At 44.7% G+C, this 14,495-nt stretch overlaps 1 protein-coding gene across 1 annotated transcript; it reads right to left on the bottom strand.

Moving 5' to 3' along the window:
- Nucleotides 1-331: 331 nt before the first annotated feature.
- LOC136644669 (olfactory receptor 5AP2-like) lies at nt 332-5,006 on the bottom strand. The gene is made up of 2 exons (XM_066620722.1): nt 4,098-5,006; nt 332-382 (listed from the first exon to the last, which is right to left on the bottom strand). The coding sequence occupies exons 1-2, from the start codon at nt 5,004-5,006 to the stop codon at nt 332-334; spliced, it is 960 nt and encodes a 319-aa protein (XP_066476819.1).
- Nucleotides 5,007-14,495: the final 9,489 nt, after the last annotated feature.

The raw sequence follows: 14,495 nt of genomic DNA, 5'->3' as shown, positions 1-14,495 counted from the left end.
AATAGTCATGACATGAAATGAATAATCATAATGGCCAGAAAATAAATGCAGTAAATATTTCCCCGCAAGCAATGGATGAAATTCTGCATCAAATGGTATAACATGATGGTATTATTCCTAAAAGCCATGATTTCCAGAATTTTGGTCACTAGGGTGTCACCCCTGCCCCCAAGAATGTCTAATTGACCTGTTTTGAGTTAAGGCAGTGGTTCTCAAACTTTTAACACTTGGACCCAGCTTTTAGAATGACAATCTGTCCAGGACCCACCGGAAGTGATGTCATGGCTGCAAGTGACATCATCAAGCAAATAAAATAAATAATTATGAAAAATTAAACTGAAGCCAGCCCTTTCCCAACAAGTGAATTTTCTCTGTAAACTGCCTGCAATAACACCCCTCCTCCACAAAAATATCAGTGAGGTTTTCAGCCCTCCCCAGTGCCCAGTTCAATGTAAGTTCCTATATTTCAAGCATAGCACTATCAGGACCCATCTGGCTTTACAAGTCTAAAAACAAATGAACCTTACTAGCTCAAACCTCTGGTTTATTCTTTGGGGGGCGCTGCCTTCTGGAGTAGTTGTTGAGCTTCACTTTCATCAGATTGGGACCAGGCAGCTAGCCTTGCATTCCCCTTTGCCTGCCTTGACCAGCAGCCAAGGCACGTTTGCTTACTCGCAAGTAAATGTGACTGTGTGGCTTACTTTCGCTTTCCAGAGGGCTCAATACATTCGTCAGCTTGGAGGGAGGGACCTCCTTCTTGGGTGTTTTTTGGGGGCTGTTTTCATTGGATAGGAATCATTCTGGTTTCACTGGATTTCTCTCAGTCTGCCCTTTCTGAAGGACTAAGGCAAGTTTGCCTACTCACGAGTAAACATGCAATATGGCTCAGTTTCACTTTCCATAGGGCTCCATGCATCTTTTTGTTTCCAGTTTTCTGACCATAACTTTTGATGGAAAGGAGATATTTTACTCTAGTTTTTAAAATTGCATTCTGCTGGAAATTCCACATTCAATGGTGTATATCACTATGGGATTATTTCTAACTCCACAATGTTAGCGATGTTGGGTCATTTGTGGTGTCATCCCCCCCAAGGCTGCCCCTTGCTAGCTACACCACTGGGATCACACCAGACCCTTCTGCACCCTCATTCCATTTTGCAAATGTTTGACAGAGGTCTGGTTTTAATGCACCAGGATGTAAACCTCATTTCCATCTGAAACAAAGCCCCAGGCTGCAATTCAGTGCACTATTATTTAACACCCATGGAAAGCAATGCATGTATTTCTGAGTACATTGGGTTGCAACTATGAGTAGCTCAGTACTTGTTGCTTGTCTCTCTACTGTGAATTGAATTGAACTCTCCCAGTTATGACTTGTATGTTATATGTAGAGCCTCTGGCTTAACACGCCAGGCACCTTAAAGAAGAATTTGATTAATGTTTCTACTGGTATGTTGTTTACTGTGCACTTACTCTGAGAGCGTTTACAAATAGTTTGGGAAGACCAGAATTAAAAAAGTGAATGAATCAAAATGTATCTTTTGATCTTTTACTAAATTTTTAATAAATTAGAGACTGTACAGTTCTTAGGTAACAATTACTGGGAGGTTATTTTTGTGGATCTGGCTTCCGGTAAAATCAGACAAAATTATAGTCAGACACTTCCCTCAGTTTAAACTCCTGACTTTTCCGAGGGTCATAGAAAATTCCATGATTTTGAGTCAGAACCTGCCCTCAACTTGTCTGTGAGATTGACTTACACCCAAGTGTCTGCAGCAGCCATTTTCAACCACTATGCCATAGCACACTGGTGTACCGCAAATGGTCTGCAGGTGTGCCAAGGGACTTTGGGGGAGGGTCATTTATTAGTAGAGCAATGAGGAGATATGAGCCCCCAACAACAGCATGGTGTGCCTTGTCAATTGTCAAAAGACCAATGGTTAGTACCTTCAACTAAAATGGTTGACAATTTTAGTACCTTCTCAGTGTGCTATAAGATGAAAAAGGTTGAAAATCACTGATCTATGGCATTTCTCTACTTTAATTCTAAGGCTGCAATCCTAACCTCATTTCCTGGGAGTAAGTTCCATTAAACACAATAGGACTTACTACTGAGTAGACCGGCTTAGGCTTGTGCTCTAAGGGCAATTATTAATCCCCACATTATCATTTCTCAGGACAATCTAACAGGCACATTATGCTTTGAAGGCGGATATCCAGAATTCAAATTCTGGACATGCCAGCATTAATAGGGAAATCATACAGCAACTACCAATCTAAGAATAATCACTAACATGCTCAATATAATGACATTCAAACTATTTCATTACTCATATAACCACCACAACAGTCCTCTGTATGGAAATTATCCCTCACGCTGCATTTACTGATCACAAATCTGTTATTTGAAATGACTGACTTTGAAACTTAAAATGTCACAGAATGAGACTTTGGGCAAGGTGTTCAATATGTTCATCTCAGTTAAAAGGGATCCTCCTCATCCTGTACAGAAACTGTGAGGTTTCCATCTCTCCTGCCCAAACAGAAGATTTGCTGTTTTGATTATCATTGATATGTTATTTAATGTCACCATTCTCATGTTTACAAGCGTACGCAAGTGGCCATTGCAGGGAATGAACACATACGTGCTTATTTTCAGGTGTTGCATCCTAACTTTCCACAGTCAATCACAGAGAAATGAATTCATTTATGTCTCACTAAATTAACATTAATAATAGTGAGGTCTGACTATTTTCATGCTTAGCTTGTGATTTTATGAGAACAAATACTCATGCTTACAAGTTACAATCATATCCAGAATTGGGCTCTTGCACACAACCGTTTTGCCTAATTCTCCTTTCATAAAATGGCTGCCAATAGAACGTACAATGGCCATTTGGGGAGTGCTGGTGCAACAGGCAACAGCATTTCCTATCCATCATTGGGCCTGCCTGAACCCATCAGAGCTGGTAAAGTAGCAGTGGAGATGAGGATGGGGTGGAACAGGGTGAGGAGGGGTGAAACTGGAAGAATGACAGTGAGCACGCTGTGGGAGGAGGTTGACCTAGTGGTGATGGCATGTACTGGACTCTATCCTTTCTCGAAGTCTCCGCACTACAATGCCGTTGTACAAATCGATGGTAAGGCCACACCTGGAGTATTGTGTCCAGTTCTGGTCGCCGCATCTCAAAAAAGACATAGTGGAAATGGAAAAGGTGCAAAAGAGAGCGACTAAGATGATTACGGGGCTGGGGCACCTTCTTTATGAGGAAAGGCTACGGCGTTTGGGCCTCTTCAGCCTAGAAAAGAGACGCTTGAGGGGGGACATGATTGAGACATACAAAATTATGCAGGGGATGGACAGAGTGGATAGGGAGATGCTCTTTACACTCTCACATAATACCAGAACCAGGGGACATCCACTAAAATTGAGTGTTGGGCGGGTTAGGACAGACAAAAGAAAATATTTCTTTACTCAGCGCGTGGTCGGTCTGTGGAACTCCTTGCCACAGGATGTGGTGCTGGCGTCTAGCCTAGACGCCTTTAAAAGGGGATTGGACGAGTTTCTGGAGGAAAAATCCATTATGGGGTACAAGCCATGATGTGTATGCGCAACCTCCTGATTTTAGGAATGGGTTAAGTCAGAATGCCAGATGTAGGGGAGAGCACCAGGATGACGTCTCTTGTTATCTGGTGTGCTCCCTGGGGCATTTGGTGGGCCGCTGTGAGATACAGGAAGCTGGACTAGATGGGCCTATGGCCTGATCCAGTGGGGCTGTTCTTATGTTCTTATGTTCTTATGTTCACTACCTTTTTCTCCTCAGGCTTGTGTCAGTTACAGAGCTGGTGCAGGTACAAAGAAACCCACTGCAGAGCAGGAAGCTTATGAGAATTTAACCCCGTTTTCCCCTGAAGCCTCCTGATCTGCCTCCCCCGTCATATACAATGCATGGCATTTCAGCGCAGCTGCACAAGTGAGGCGGGAAAGGTTAGATTGGGCTCACAGACAATGGGCTTTGCATTACTGGACATAGACAAGTATGAGACCAAGTCCAAGATAGTTACTGTCTCTGAGAGATAACCTTTCTCCCCAGCACCCTTTTGCAGGCCTCCTTTACTTCTTTGTTTCTCAGGCTGTAGATGAGCGGATTCAACATGGGTATTGCAAGTGTATAAAACACAGAGATGATTTTGTCCTCTTCCATTGAATATTTTGAACTTGGACGTAAGTACATGAATATGACTGTTCCGTAGAAAACAGTGACAGCTGTAAGGTGGGAGGCACAGGTGGAAAAGGCTTTGTGCCTGCCCTCAGCTGAGTTGATCCTAAGTATAGCAACAAGTATGTATGTGTAAGAGACAAGAATGGTCACAATAGTAATTAACGCTAATGCTGTAGATAAACTGAAATGGATTAGATCAATGACACGGGTGTCCGAACAGGAGAGCTTTAGGATAGGGGGCATATCGCAGAAGAAATGGTTGATGTTATTGGATCTACAAAAGGAAAGATTAAATAAAAATGAAGCCTGAACAGCAGCGTTCACAGAGCTTGTTAGATATGAAGCAGCCACTAGCAGTTTACAGAATGGTTTAGACATGATAGCGGTATACAAGAGTGGGTTGCAGATAGCAATGAAGCGGTCATATGCCATCACGCCTAGCAGGCAGGCTTCACAGGACACAGCAGTGCCAAAAAAGAAAAACTGGATGGCGCAACCTGTGAACGAAATAGTTTTGGTTTCTGCTACAAAGGCCATCAGTGTCCTGGGAGCAATGACACTGGAATAGCCGATGTCTAAAAGGGACAGGTTGCTTAGAAAAAAGTACATGGGTGTGTGAAGCCGGGAGTCAATCCAGATTAAGGTTACCATGCCAATGTTCCCTGTCAGGATCAACAAGTAAATCAGTAAGAACACTGTGAAGAGGACAGGCTGCAGTCTTGGGTTATCTGTGAATCCCAGCAGAATGAACTCCGTCATTATGGTGAAGTTTCTTTCTGCCATCCAAGTGGGTTAGGCTCACACCTGCATATAAGATCAAGAGAATGACAACGAAAGAGTATTAGGTTATGTCAGGTACAGAGACTTCCTGAAAGAGTCTGGCTGACCAAAGGGATTAGCTTGCCCACACCTCTTCCTGCTTTTCCTTTCCTGTACCAGCAGCTGAACAGGTAAAAGATGTTGGTAGTTTTTTATCTGCTGCCACCATTACAAGTTACATACACTAAACAGAGGGGATTGCCAATGGGCATGCCCACCCTACCCCTTTACACTCTCCCCCCCCCCCCCCAGCGGAGCACTGGGAATTTTTATTACAAATAAAACCCACCGTAGGGTCTGAACAGTGAAGACACATGACAATTCACTGAATTTTCCATTAACCTGGACTAAAGGTCAACATGTAACTAGTTTATAAGAAATAACAAGGATATAAAACAAAATAGGTGTAGGAAGGTAGGTACTAAAAATACAAGCAGAATGGAATACACAACAAATAATCGTTGGAATACACAACAAAAAGGTTCCATCAAATGTATGGATGTAATGACCATTACTGCCTAGCATATGGAGCTGGCATGTCACCAAATTTCTCAGCAGACAACCCTTCCCCTGAACACTTGGCTGGGTAAGCAAGTTGGTGCTCATCTCTGAGCCCCCCACCACACTTCATTCTGGTTACTGGCAGAGAACTACTCATATTTCCAGTGGGCAGGGAAATGCATAACTTTGCTTTGTTATCAAATCGCCTAGTTGGAGAAGTGGATCCCACTGCCCACTCCATCCCATCCTTTTGACCTAGATGGTTTTGCAGCCCAGTCACAAAGTACATGCCAATCCTGGTGCGGAGGGAGGTTGGCTAAAAGTAGCTGAATCCATAAATAATGCATGTTTGGGGAATAATGATATTTCCAAGCAACAAACAAAGCTTGCTGCAAGCAATGCCCCAGCAGGAAACCTGCACAGGAGCTTCAGAGGAGTTGAAACTGTCAAAAACACAGAAAAGTAGTCAGAAAAGAGGAACAAATAGGTTATCATCATTGATCCAAACAAAGTCACAAACATCTTTCACCTTTGAAAAAGAAAACAAAATCTTGATCCAAGGATGTATAATGGAATTAGAATTTATAGTGCTTCCAGTATGTTTCTGGTTAGTTTGAGAAGCCTGTTTTGTTAATCCGTCTGAGCATGCTGGGAACTTTTAGAGTAGCTACACCTTCTAGGGCAGTGATTCTCAAACTGTGCATTGGGACCCACTTGGTGGGTCGCAAGCCATTTTCAGGTGGGTCACCATTCATTCCAATATTTCATTTTTAATGTATTAGACTTGATGCTACCATGGTATGTGACTGCATTTGGGGAAAAGTTTCTGATCAGTACTTTTAACAGACTACTATGTATATGCTTTTAACAATAATAGTAAATGGAACTTAATCCTGGGTAAGTGGGGTAGGATTACAGCCTAGGATTATTAAATATCTTCCTACTTGATGATGTTACTTCCAGTCCTGACACCACCTCTGGATGATCTAGCCTAGGCACCCCTGCCCTTGCCTCCTCCTATAAAGGAGGAGGTCAGGGGCAGGAGCGGCCCAGTCCGGTGCTGAGTCGCTGCTGAAGAGGTAGTTTCCTGCTGCTTCTCCAGGAGTGCTCCTAGGCACCCCTCCTCTGTTGGGAGGAGGTTCTTTTTTTAAAGGGAGAGAAGCTGGTGGAACTGCCGGCTTCTCTCTCTTTAAGGAAAAAGGTGGGCATGCAAGTGGCGGGAGGGGGAGGCTTAAAGAGTTGCCCCAGAGGGTCAGCACCTGGGGCTTTTGCCCCATTTGTCCCCCTCCAGGTACGCCAGTGACGCAAGATGCTTGCAAATCAACTGGGGGCATCTTGCTTATCTCTGCTGGACACAAGCCAGGCCATTAGGATGTCCAGCAGGCTTTTCTGAGCTTCTTAGGTCTCTGCAGGACATTTGCTCATCCTAGATTGTAAGCCTGCTGTCAGCTGTTGTTTTTCTACAGTTTCGATCAATACCAGACACTGTTTCCCCTATTCTTTCCTTTCCATAGCCAGTCCTGTCAGTGGTGTAGCTAAGGAGATGCAGGGGTAGCAGTCGCACTGGGCAACAAGCTTTAGGGGGGCAACAAGCTGAGTTTGACACTAGTGACCAAAATTGTGAAAAAGTTTGGTATGTATGAATAATACCATCATGTTGTATATCATTGGAAAGGTAATTTAATGTGGAATGCAATGAAACAAACCCCACTGGAATATCTGTATTCTATCAAAAGTTATGGCTAATTAACTAGAAAATGAAAATGCAGCTGCCTTATGGAACAAAAACTGGATTTTCTAAACTTGAAACTGACCTATGAGACCGATTGTTCTGGGAGCCAATGAAATGTTATCATGATACAGCTTGGAACCAGTAAGTTGTTAATATGAATCAGCACTCATTTCCATGTATCATAACACAACTACTCCTGCTAACTGCTAAAGAGGCACTTTTTCAAGTGGTGCTCCTCTTATATTTAGCAGAGGGAGAACAGCCATCCCTCTTCACTCCAGCACAGTGTCTCTAACCAATATGGGGCACACTTTTTATTTATTTACTCAATTAAATTTCATTTTCTTGTGGAGGAGGGCTACAAAATCTTCTTTGATCCCAGGTAGCCTATCGATGCTTTAGCTATGCCACTGGCTGGGGAGAGGTCACAGGTGATGTGGGTGGTGAACTGCTGGGGGAAGGAGGCAGGTTTCCCCCCAATTTGCACTGTTTAAAAAGCCTGGGTGTGATGTCACTTCTGGTTGTGACATCACTTCTGGGGCATCATTTTGAGCTCTGCACCAGGCTACACGTTCATTAGCTACACCACTGAGTCCTGTCAGCAGGAGAGGCCTGAGAGAATCTGCCACCCCTGATAGTTTGAACCTTCCCCTTTGAACGAAAACATGAAGGGCCCAATGCAAGGCACAGCAGGCTCTGCTGCCTCATGCATGCAGTTGGAGACCATGCAGAGGGCATGGAGAGAGTTCCAGTTGTGTTCCCAGTGAGCTGCAGTGTTGATCAACTTCCCCAACACACATGAACCACATAGGCTCTTTTTTTTTAGAGCAGAATGTCCAACTACCCTTTTGAGGAGGAGGAGAAAAACAAGCAAGGCAGGGATCGCCAGAACTGCCTGCTGTGCTTTCGAAAGCTGAATTGTTTTAAACAGAATATGAGGCACCTCAAGGGTGACTTAGGAGTTGGGAAGGTGGCATAAAAATGTCTGGGTAGATAATGTGTAGTGCAATCCTTACAGGCCCTTGGTGCTGTAAGGCGCATTTGCGCTTCCCTGTGAGTCAGCTAGGCTGGCGTGCAGAAGTGTGCCGGCCTACGGAGGCTGACTTAAGCCTCCACACCGATGGAGGCACAGAGCCTTGCGTTGGCCAAGGCAGCGGACAGGTGGGGAGCAGGAGGCGGGGCTGGGACCCGGCATTTATGCCAGATCCCAACCTCCGTTCCCGAGCAGCACAGGAGGAGGTGGTGCAAGTCTGAGGAGACCCATTGGGGCCAAGGTGGCTCACATGGAGGAAAGGGGAAAAATTTTCCCTTACCTCTAGCTGAGCACTTTGGGAACCTATGCTGCTCTGGGTACAGCGCAAGCCTTCTGGCTTGCCTGTTCCAATGCAGGATAGGATTGCGCCCAAAATAATCTTTCTGATGAAGTACTCCACTGTAGGAAACCTTCCCATAAGACTGAGACAGTGAACTAGAAGCTGGGTCATAAGGGGATATTTGTATCAAGAGTATGATATTCTGAGGCTGCTATTAATTTGAATGGCACATTAATCTTACCTAGAAACACCCCAATGAGGTTCAGAAGTCCACTTGTAGCACCATTAAATATCCTTGGCATTCTCTTCCATTCTAAAGCAGGAAGAGTAGACGAAGCATTTTCTTCACGGTGCTGATCTCATGGTGACTTAAGACAGCTCTTTGGTGGTACCAGAGGAACATGGTCTCTCCTCTTTGGTTGATTGAGGGAAGCCTCCCAATGAGAGGGAGCTATATTGTCATCCTGTTTTCCCCAAGAGATTTGGCTTGCATCAGTGTGACTTTTGTGTTTATTGTGCAACAAAGTCTCCAAAGGTTTATTAACTGTGAAGTCATAAGGGAATGAACTCATTGGCGTTGCTCATAGATGCAATGGTGGGAAATGGGGAATTCTTTTGTTTCCATTGAAATCTTCAAAGTTCTACATCCACTGTATGTATACAGGAGAGTTTGTGGTCCAACAGTCAGGTTGTAGGATGTTGGATGGATCAATGGATGTAGGGCATGATTCATTTTCATTATCTTTCTGGTCTTCCTGTCTTGCACTTCTAATTCAGCCTGGGTTCAGTCTGTTATGCCAGCTGTGTACTGTATGATTGGAATTGCCCATGTGTTTATTGCTCTAATGAGTTGGGATGAGTTGCATATTCCTGCACTGAGTTGGGATTTCAAGATCTTCTTCACCCTCCTAATATATTCACTACCAATCTTCCTTTTAATTTCTGCACATTTCATGGTTTCTGTCTGAAGAATGCCTAAATACTTGTAGTGATCTTCTTCCAAACACTTGATGTTGTTTCCATATGACATCTCAATTCCTTCGGTTTCTCACCACTTTTCCCCTGTGGATAGTGAGGGTTGCACGTTTGTCTAATCCAAACTCCATTGCTATATCTTGGCTATATATTTGGACAGTGTTTAACAGAAATTCTATCTCAGATGGTGATTTCTATATAGCTTTGGATCATCCATGTAAAGGAGGTGGAAAAGCTTAGGAGGTGTTTGGGATGTTTGATAACCCAAATCTGTTTAGTTCAGTAGTGTTGTTAGAAGAATTAATGAGATGACAAATAGTGGTGAGAATGAGTCATCTTGAAAAATCCCTCTCCTGATGTTAACAACACCCAACCTATCACCACTGAGCAGCATCAAATACGTCTTCCACTTTGCCATTGATCTTTGTACAAATTATCTGACATTTTTACTGATGCCTGTAATTTCTAGACACTTCAGTATCAAATCATGCAGCAATGAGTTGAATGCTTTTTGTAGTCTGTCCAAGCTACATTTAAATTTGTTCTTCTTTTTTTGCAGTTTTCCAGAATTATTTTATCACTCAATAGCTGGTCTTTTGTTCCCCTTGTATTTGGGCAATTTCCTTTCTGCTCAGATGGGAAGAGCTCTTTCTTCACAAGATGCTGCTGGACTGCATCTGCTATTACCCAAGGTAGCAATTTAAGGGCGCAATCCTAACATGGAGTTAGGTCCCTTGAGCCGGCTTGGAAGGAAACCAGGCCGGCACTCCCAGCAGCACTGGCCTGTGGAGGCTGATGGAAGCCTCCGTGCCAGCTTCCTCCCATTGCCTTGCATCAGCTCAGATGAGCCGACATAAGGATGAAAGGTAGGCGTGGGGGAGGCAGGGAGGAGGAGGGAGGGAGGCATTCTTGGGTGGGGGGAGGGCGCTCAGAGAGAGGGAAGCGGGGCTGGCATCCTGCAGTTATGCCGGATTCCAACCCTCGTTCCTGGGGAGAACGGAGCGGCTTCAAGTCACTCTGCTGTCCTCAGACTTGTGCCACCGCCAGTATGTTCTTGCAGTATGTTGTTAAACTGTTGGGCAATGTGTGGGTGCAGGCTTTTCAGCTGTTTAAGCAGGCTTTTCTAGACCTCATGTAATGATTTTTACAATTTCAAGTTCCAATTTTCCATAGAATGCCTTCACTCCAGGTGGATTCCTTCTAAGTCTGGTAACTTTCTGGCTGCATATGTCTCCCACACTTTGTCTGATGCACATCTTCACTCCCACTGAAGGCAAGAAACACAGAGCCCTCACTGATTGGGTGATTGTGAAGAGGAATCTCTCTCAATGTTTTCTCTCCCATTTGTGAGCTGACAGCCCAATCCTGAGGTGCCTGGAGCACAGGGCTGCTGTGGTGTCAAAATGGTAGCCATGGCACCCAGCGCACCCTGGGGAGCCACTGCTGCCTCCTCAGGAGAAAGGGACTTTCTCCTTCCTCAGTGTAAGGAAATTTCTGCTCGATTCTGTGCCTGCTATTGAGTGAATGCAGAGTAACAGAGTTCTGTGTTGAGCTGATATATCTCTAAACTGGAGAGCTCTACCTGTTGCATCGCTAGCTGAAGCTGATAAAACTTCACTGGGGAGAAATGCCCAAGAGAACAGGACAAGGCCAATGGTCCTAAGTGCCAGGGCCTCGTAAGGTGAAATACACAACTGATCATACTGGCTAGCTAACTCCAATAACTTGGGGTGATCGGCGTCCTTCAGTCTGGCCTTGGGGAGGGGGAACCCTTCTTTTAAAACTCTCCACCATTTTCCTAATTCTAAAGTTGGCTGTTGAATCATAGACACCTGAGGCCTTGACACAAAATGCCAAAGCTGCCAGGTGAGCCCAAATCCTTGTAAATACAAAATATATTGCATCAGATGCTCTGGCACTATGGGCCAGGTCTGTGGGAAGGAGAGTGCCTCCCAGTAAGCCTCACACTATCTTGCCTTACTTTGATAGCTCTGTCCTGTGGAAGGGGCAAGTGACAAGCATATTCTGGGCCTTGTGGTACCAAGGCTCCAGCGCCACTGGGGCATTGCGATGGGATGCTGGCTCACCCAGGGGGCCAGCTATTGGAAGAGTTCCACCTGGAAACAAGACAGGGCATCGGCTATGTCATTCTGAAGACTGGAGATGTGCCTGCCATGAAAAGGGTGTTATTCCTAAGAGCACTTCAGGAAGAAGGCTCTAACCAATGTCATTACCCACGGAGATTTCAATGTTTGCTCATTGACCACAAAGACCACTGCTTGGTTGTCACACCAGATATGTACTGTGGCATTTGTCCTTTGCCCACAAGTGCACAGCCACCACAAACTGAAAAAGCCCTAAGAAAACCATGTTGACTTAACACCATCCTGCGCACATCTCTTGCCATGGTTTGGAGCACCATATGCCTAAGAAAAATATACCAAAATCTTGACTGCCTGCAGAGTCTGAATGGAATTGAAGCTCTACCTGGAGCAAGTGTTTGGTCTGCCAAAGTGATATGCCATTATAACCCACCAGGAATTGTAACCAGGTGTGCATGTCCTGCCTCATCTCCAGGGTTACTCTGGTGCGGTGGTGCAGCTTGTGAAGCCATGCCATGCTATCATAAAGCCTGCTGAGAAAGGCAAAACCAGGTGCCACAACTCTGCAGACAAAGTTCAAGTGTCTGATAAGAACCTGAAGTTCCAGTAGGGCGAACATGCGTGCTGACATTCCATCCTGGAGCAACTCCCTAACTTTGTCTAGCTTGTCAAGTGGAAGTTGACTGCACTTTTCCAAAGTGTCAAGTTCAAACCTCACGAAGGTGAGTTTAGTCACTGGGCCTTCTGTTGTGTCATGGGCAAAGGGGCCACAAGCTCTGTGCATAAGGCCACAAACATGTCCAGGAGGCAATTGCATTGTTCCTGGTGTTCTTCATGTCCATGAAAAGGAAATTGTCCAGGTAGTGCGCCATTTGTGCCAGACCTGTTCTAAAGGTTACCACCCATTCTAGAAAGGTACTGAACCTTTCGAAAAGCCACACAGGATATAGAGCACCACATCAGAAGGTCCCTGCCTACTTAAATTCTCTCCCTTCCGAATTGGAAACCCAAAAGACAAAAATCATCAGGGTGAACTGATAAAAGTCTGAAAGCCATTCAGTATTGGCCTTTGCCATTAGTGTACCCTTGCCACAGCTGCGCACCACCTGGATGGCCCTGTCCAATGACATATACCTGTGAGGTATATGACATATACCTGTGAACATGACTATGAGGGGAGGATTCTGTCATTGACAGAAGAGCCCTCTGGATATGACAGATGATGGATCAAGCAAAACTCGCCCAGAGCCTTCTCAGAATCCGTACTGAATGGCAACTCAAATTTTTGTGTCATTTGACTCGAGTCCTAAGCCATTTTGGGAAACAAGTCCTTGAACTAAAAAATAAAACCTTAAGCATTCCTCCTCTCCTCAACCCTCACCTACCCTCCTCCCACCATGTCTGCTGCTGCTGTGCGGTCAGAAGAATGACGTCCAAATCACCCATGAGGGGTTTGGGAGCAATGTGGAAGCAAAATAAAGTAAGCAAGCAAGCACATACACACTAAAGAGAATCAGAACACGAGTCAAATTTTTTTCTTAAATTTTATTGTTTTACATAAACAGAACAAAAACAAACAAAAAAGAGAATATAACATCAATACGTGCTTATGAATTGCTTAAAAAAAAGAAAAAGGAAAAAATATTTATACATATACATGATCAGAGTATCTACATATCAACACTTCATGCGGCTTATGTTATTATGTCAAGGAAAGGCCTCCAGATATCCTCAAATAAATCCATACGCAGTTGACGCCGATAGGCCATTCACTTGAATACTGGTAAATGTAAAATATCGTTCATCCATAGGGCATATGTAGGTGGGCCTCTCTCCTTCCAATGAAGTAATATAAGTCTTTTTGCTACCATGAGGGCACAGAGAGTTCACTTCAGTTGTCCAGGTGTGAGTCTCCAGATAACGGGTAGATAATTAAGAATTACATACATATCTGTAAAAATTAAAGATTGCTGTAGCACTATCTTTATAATATTAATTATTTCATCCCAAAAGCTTACAATAACAGGACATGACCACAACATATGTGTAAGTGTAGCATTCAAACTCAAACATCTCCAACATCTAGGTTCCTTACTAAGTCCTTTAAGAAGTAGCCTCTGTGGTGTCCAGTATATTCTAAAGAGTATTTTTTGCTGTATTAGGCGTAATTTAAGATCTCTAGATATTGCCTGTATATTCTTAAGTGCCACAGTCCATTGCTCACCCAGGATAGGACAGTCAAATTCAGAGTTGCTCACAGCTGTTGCTCACAGCCATTCCGCTGAGCTCTGCTGTTGTAAAATGGCTGCTGATTGAGCATGTAGTGCTCCATTGGGGGCCATTTGGGGAGAGCTGCTGCAACAGGCAGCAGCATTCCCCATCCATCACTGTACCTGCTTGGTCCCGTCGGAGCAGGTAAGGCAGCAGTGGGTGGGGAGAGGGTGAAAAAGGGTGAGGAGGGGTGAAATTTGGCAGGGAGGGGGGAGGAACAAGGGCAGTCAGGCTGCAGGAGGTAAGAGATCTGGTGGTGATGGCACAAACAGGATTCTGTCCTTTCTTGAAGTCTCCCCACTCCTTTTCTCGCCTCAGAGTTGTGCCAGCTAAAGAGCTGGTGCAGGTCTGAAGACCCACTGCAGAGTGGGAACCTTATGGAGGACTAAATCCTCTTTCCCCTCTGAAGCCTCCTGGTCTGCCTCCCCCCTGCTGGATACAGCACGTGCCATTTCAGCGCAGGTGCACCAGTGAAGGGGAGAAAGGATAGAATTGGGCTCACAGTCAATGGGCTTTGCATTCCTGGATGTAGACATATATGAGACCAAGTCCAAGATGG

Source organism: Tiliqua scincoides, chromosome 1 (assembly GCF_035046505.1).
Source record: "Tiliqua scincoides isolate rTilSci1 chromosome 1, rTilSci1.hap2, whole genome shotgun sequence".
Classification (NCBI taxonomy): Eukaryota; Metazoa; Chordata; class Lepidosauria; order Squamata; family Scincidae; genus Tiliqua; species Tiliqua scincoides.
Note: the sequence above shows the minus strand (reverse complement) of the source record. Positions and strands in the feature narration are given on the sequence as shown.

Bases quoted from the DNA above. Each gene is read 5' to 3' on its own strand.
- LOC136644669 (XM_066620722.1), bottom strand. From the start codon at position 5,006: ATGGCAGAAAGAAACTTCACCATAATGACGGAGTTCATTCTGCTGGGA. The intron at 383-4,097 runs GTGCTGGGGAGA...GTGTTATTGCAG, and splicing joins TAAAGGAGGCCTGCAAAAGG to GCAGTTTACAGAGAAAATTC.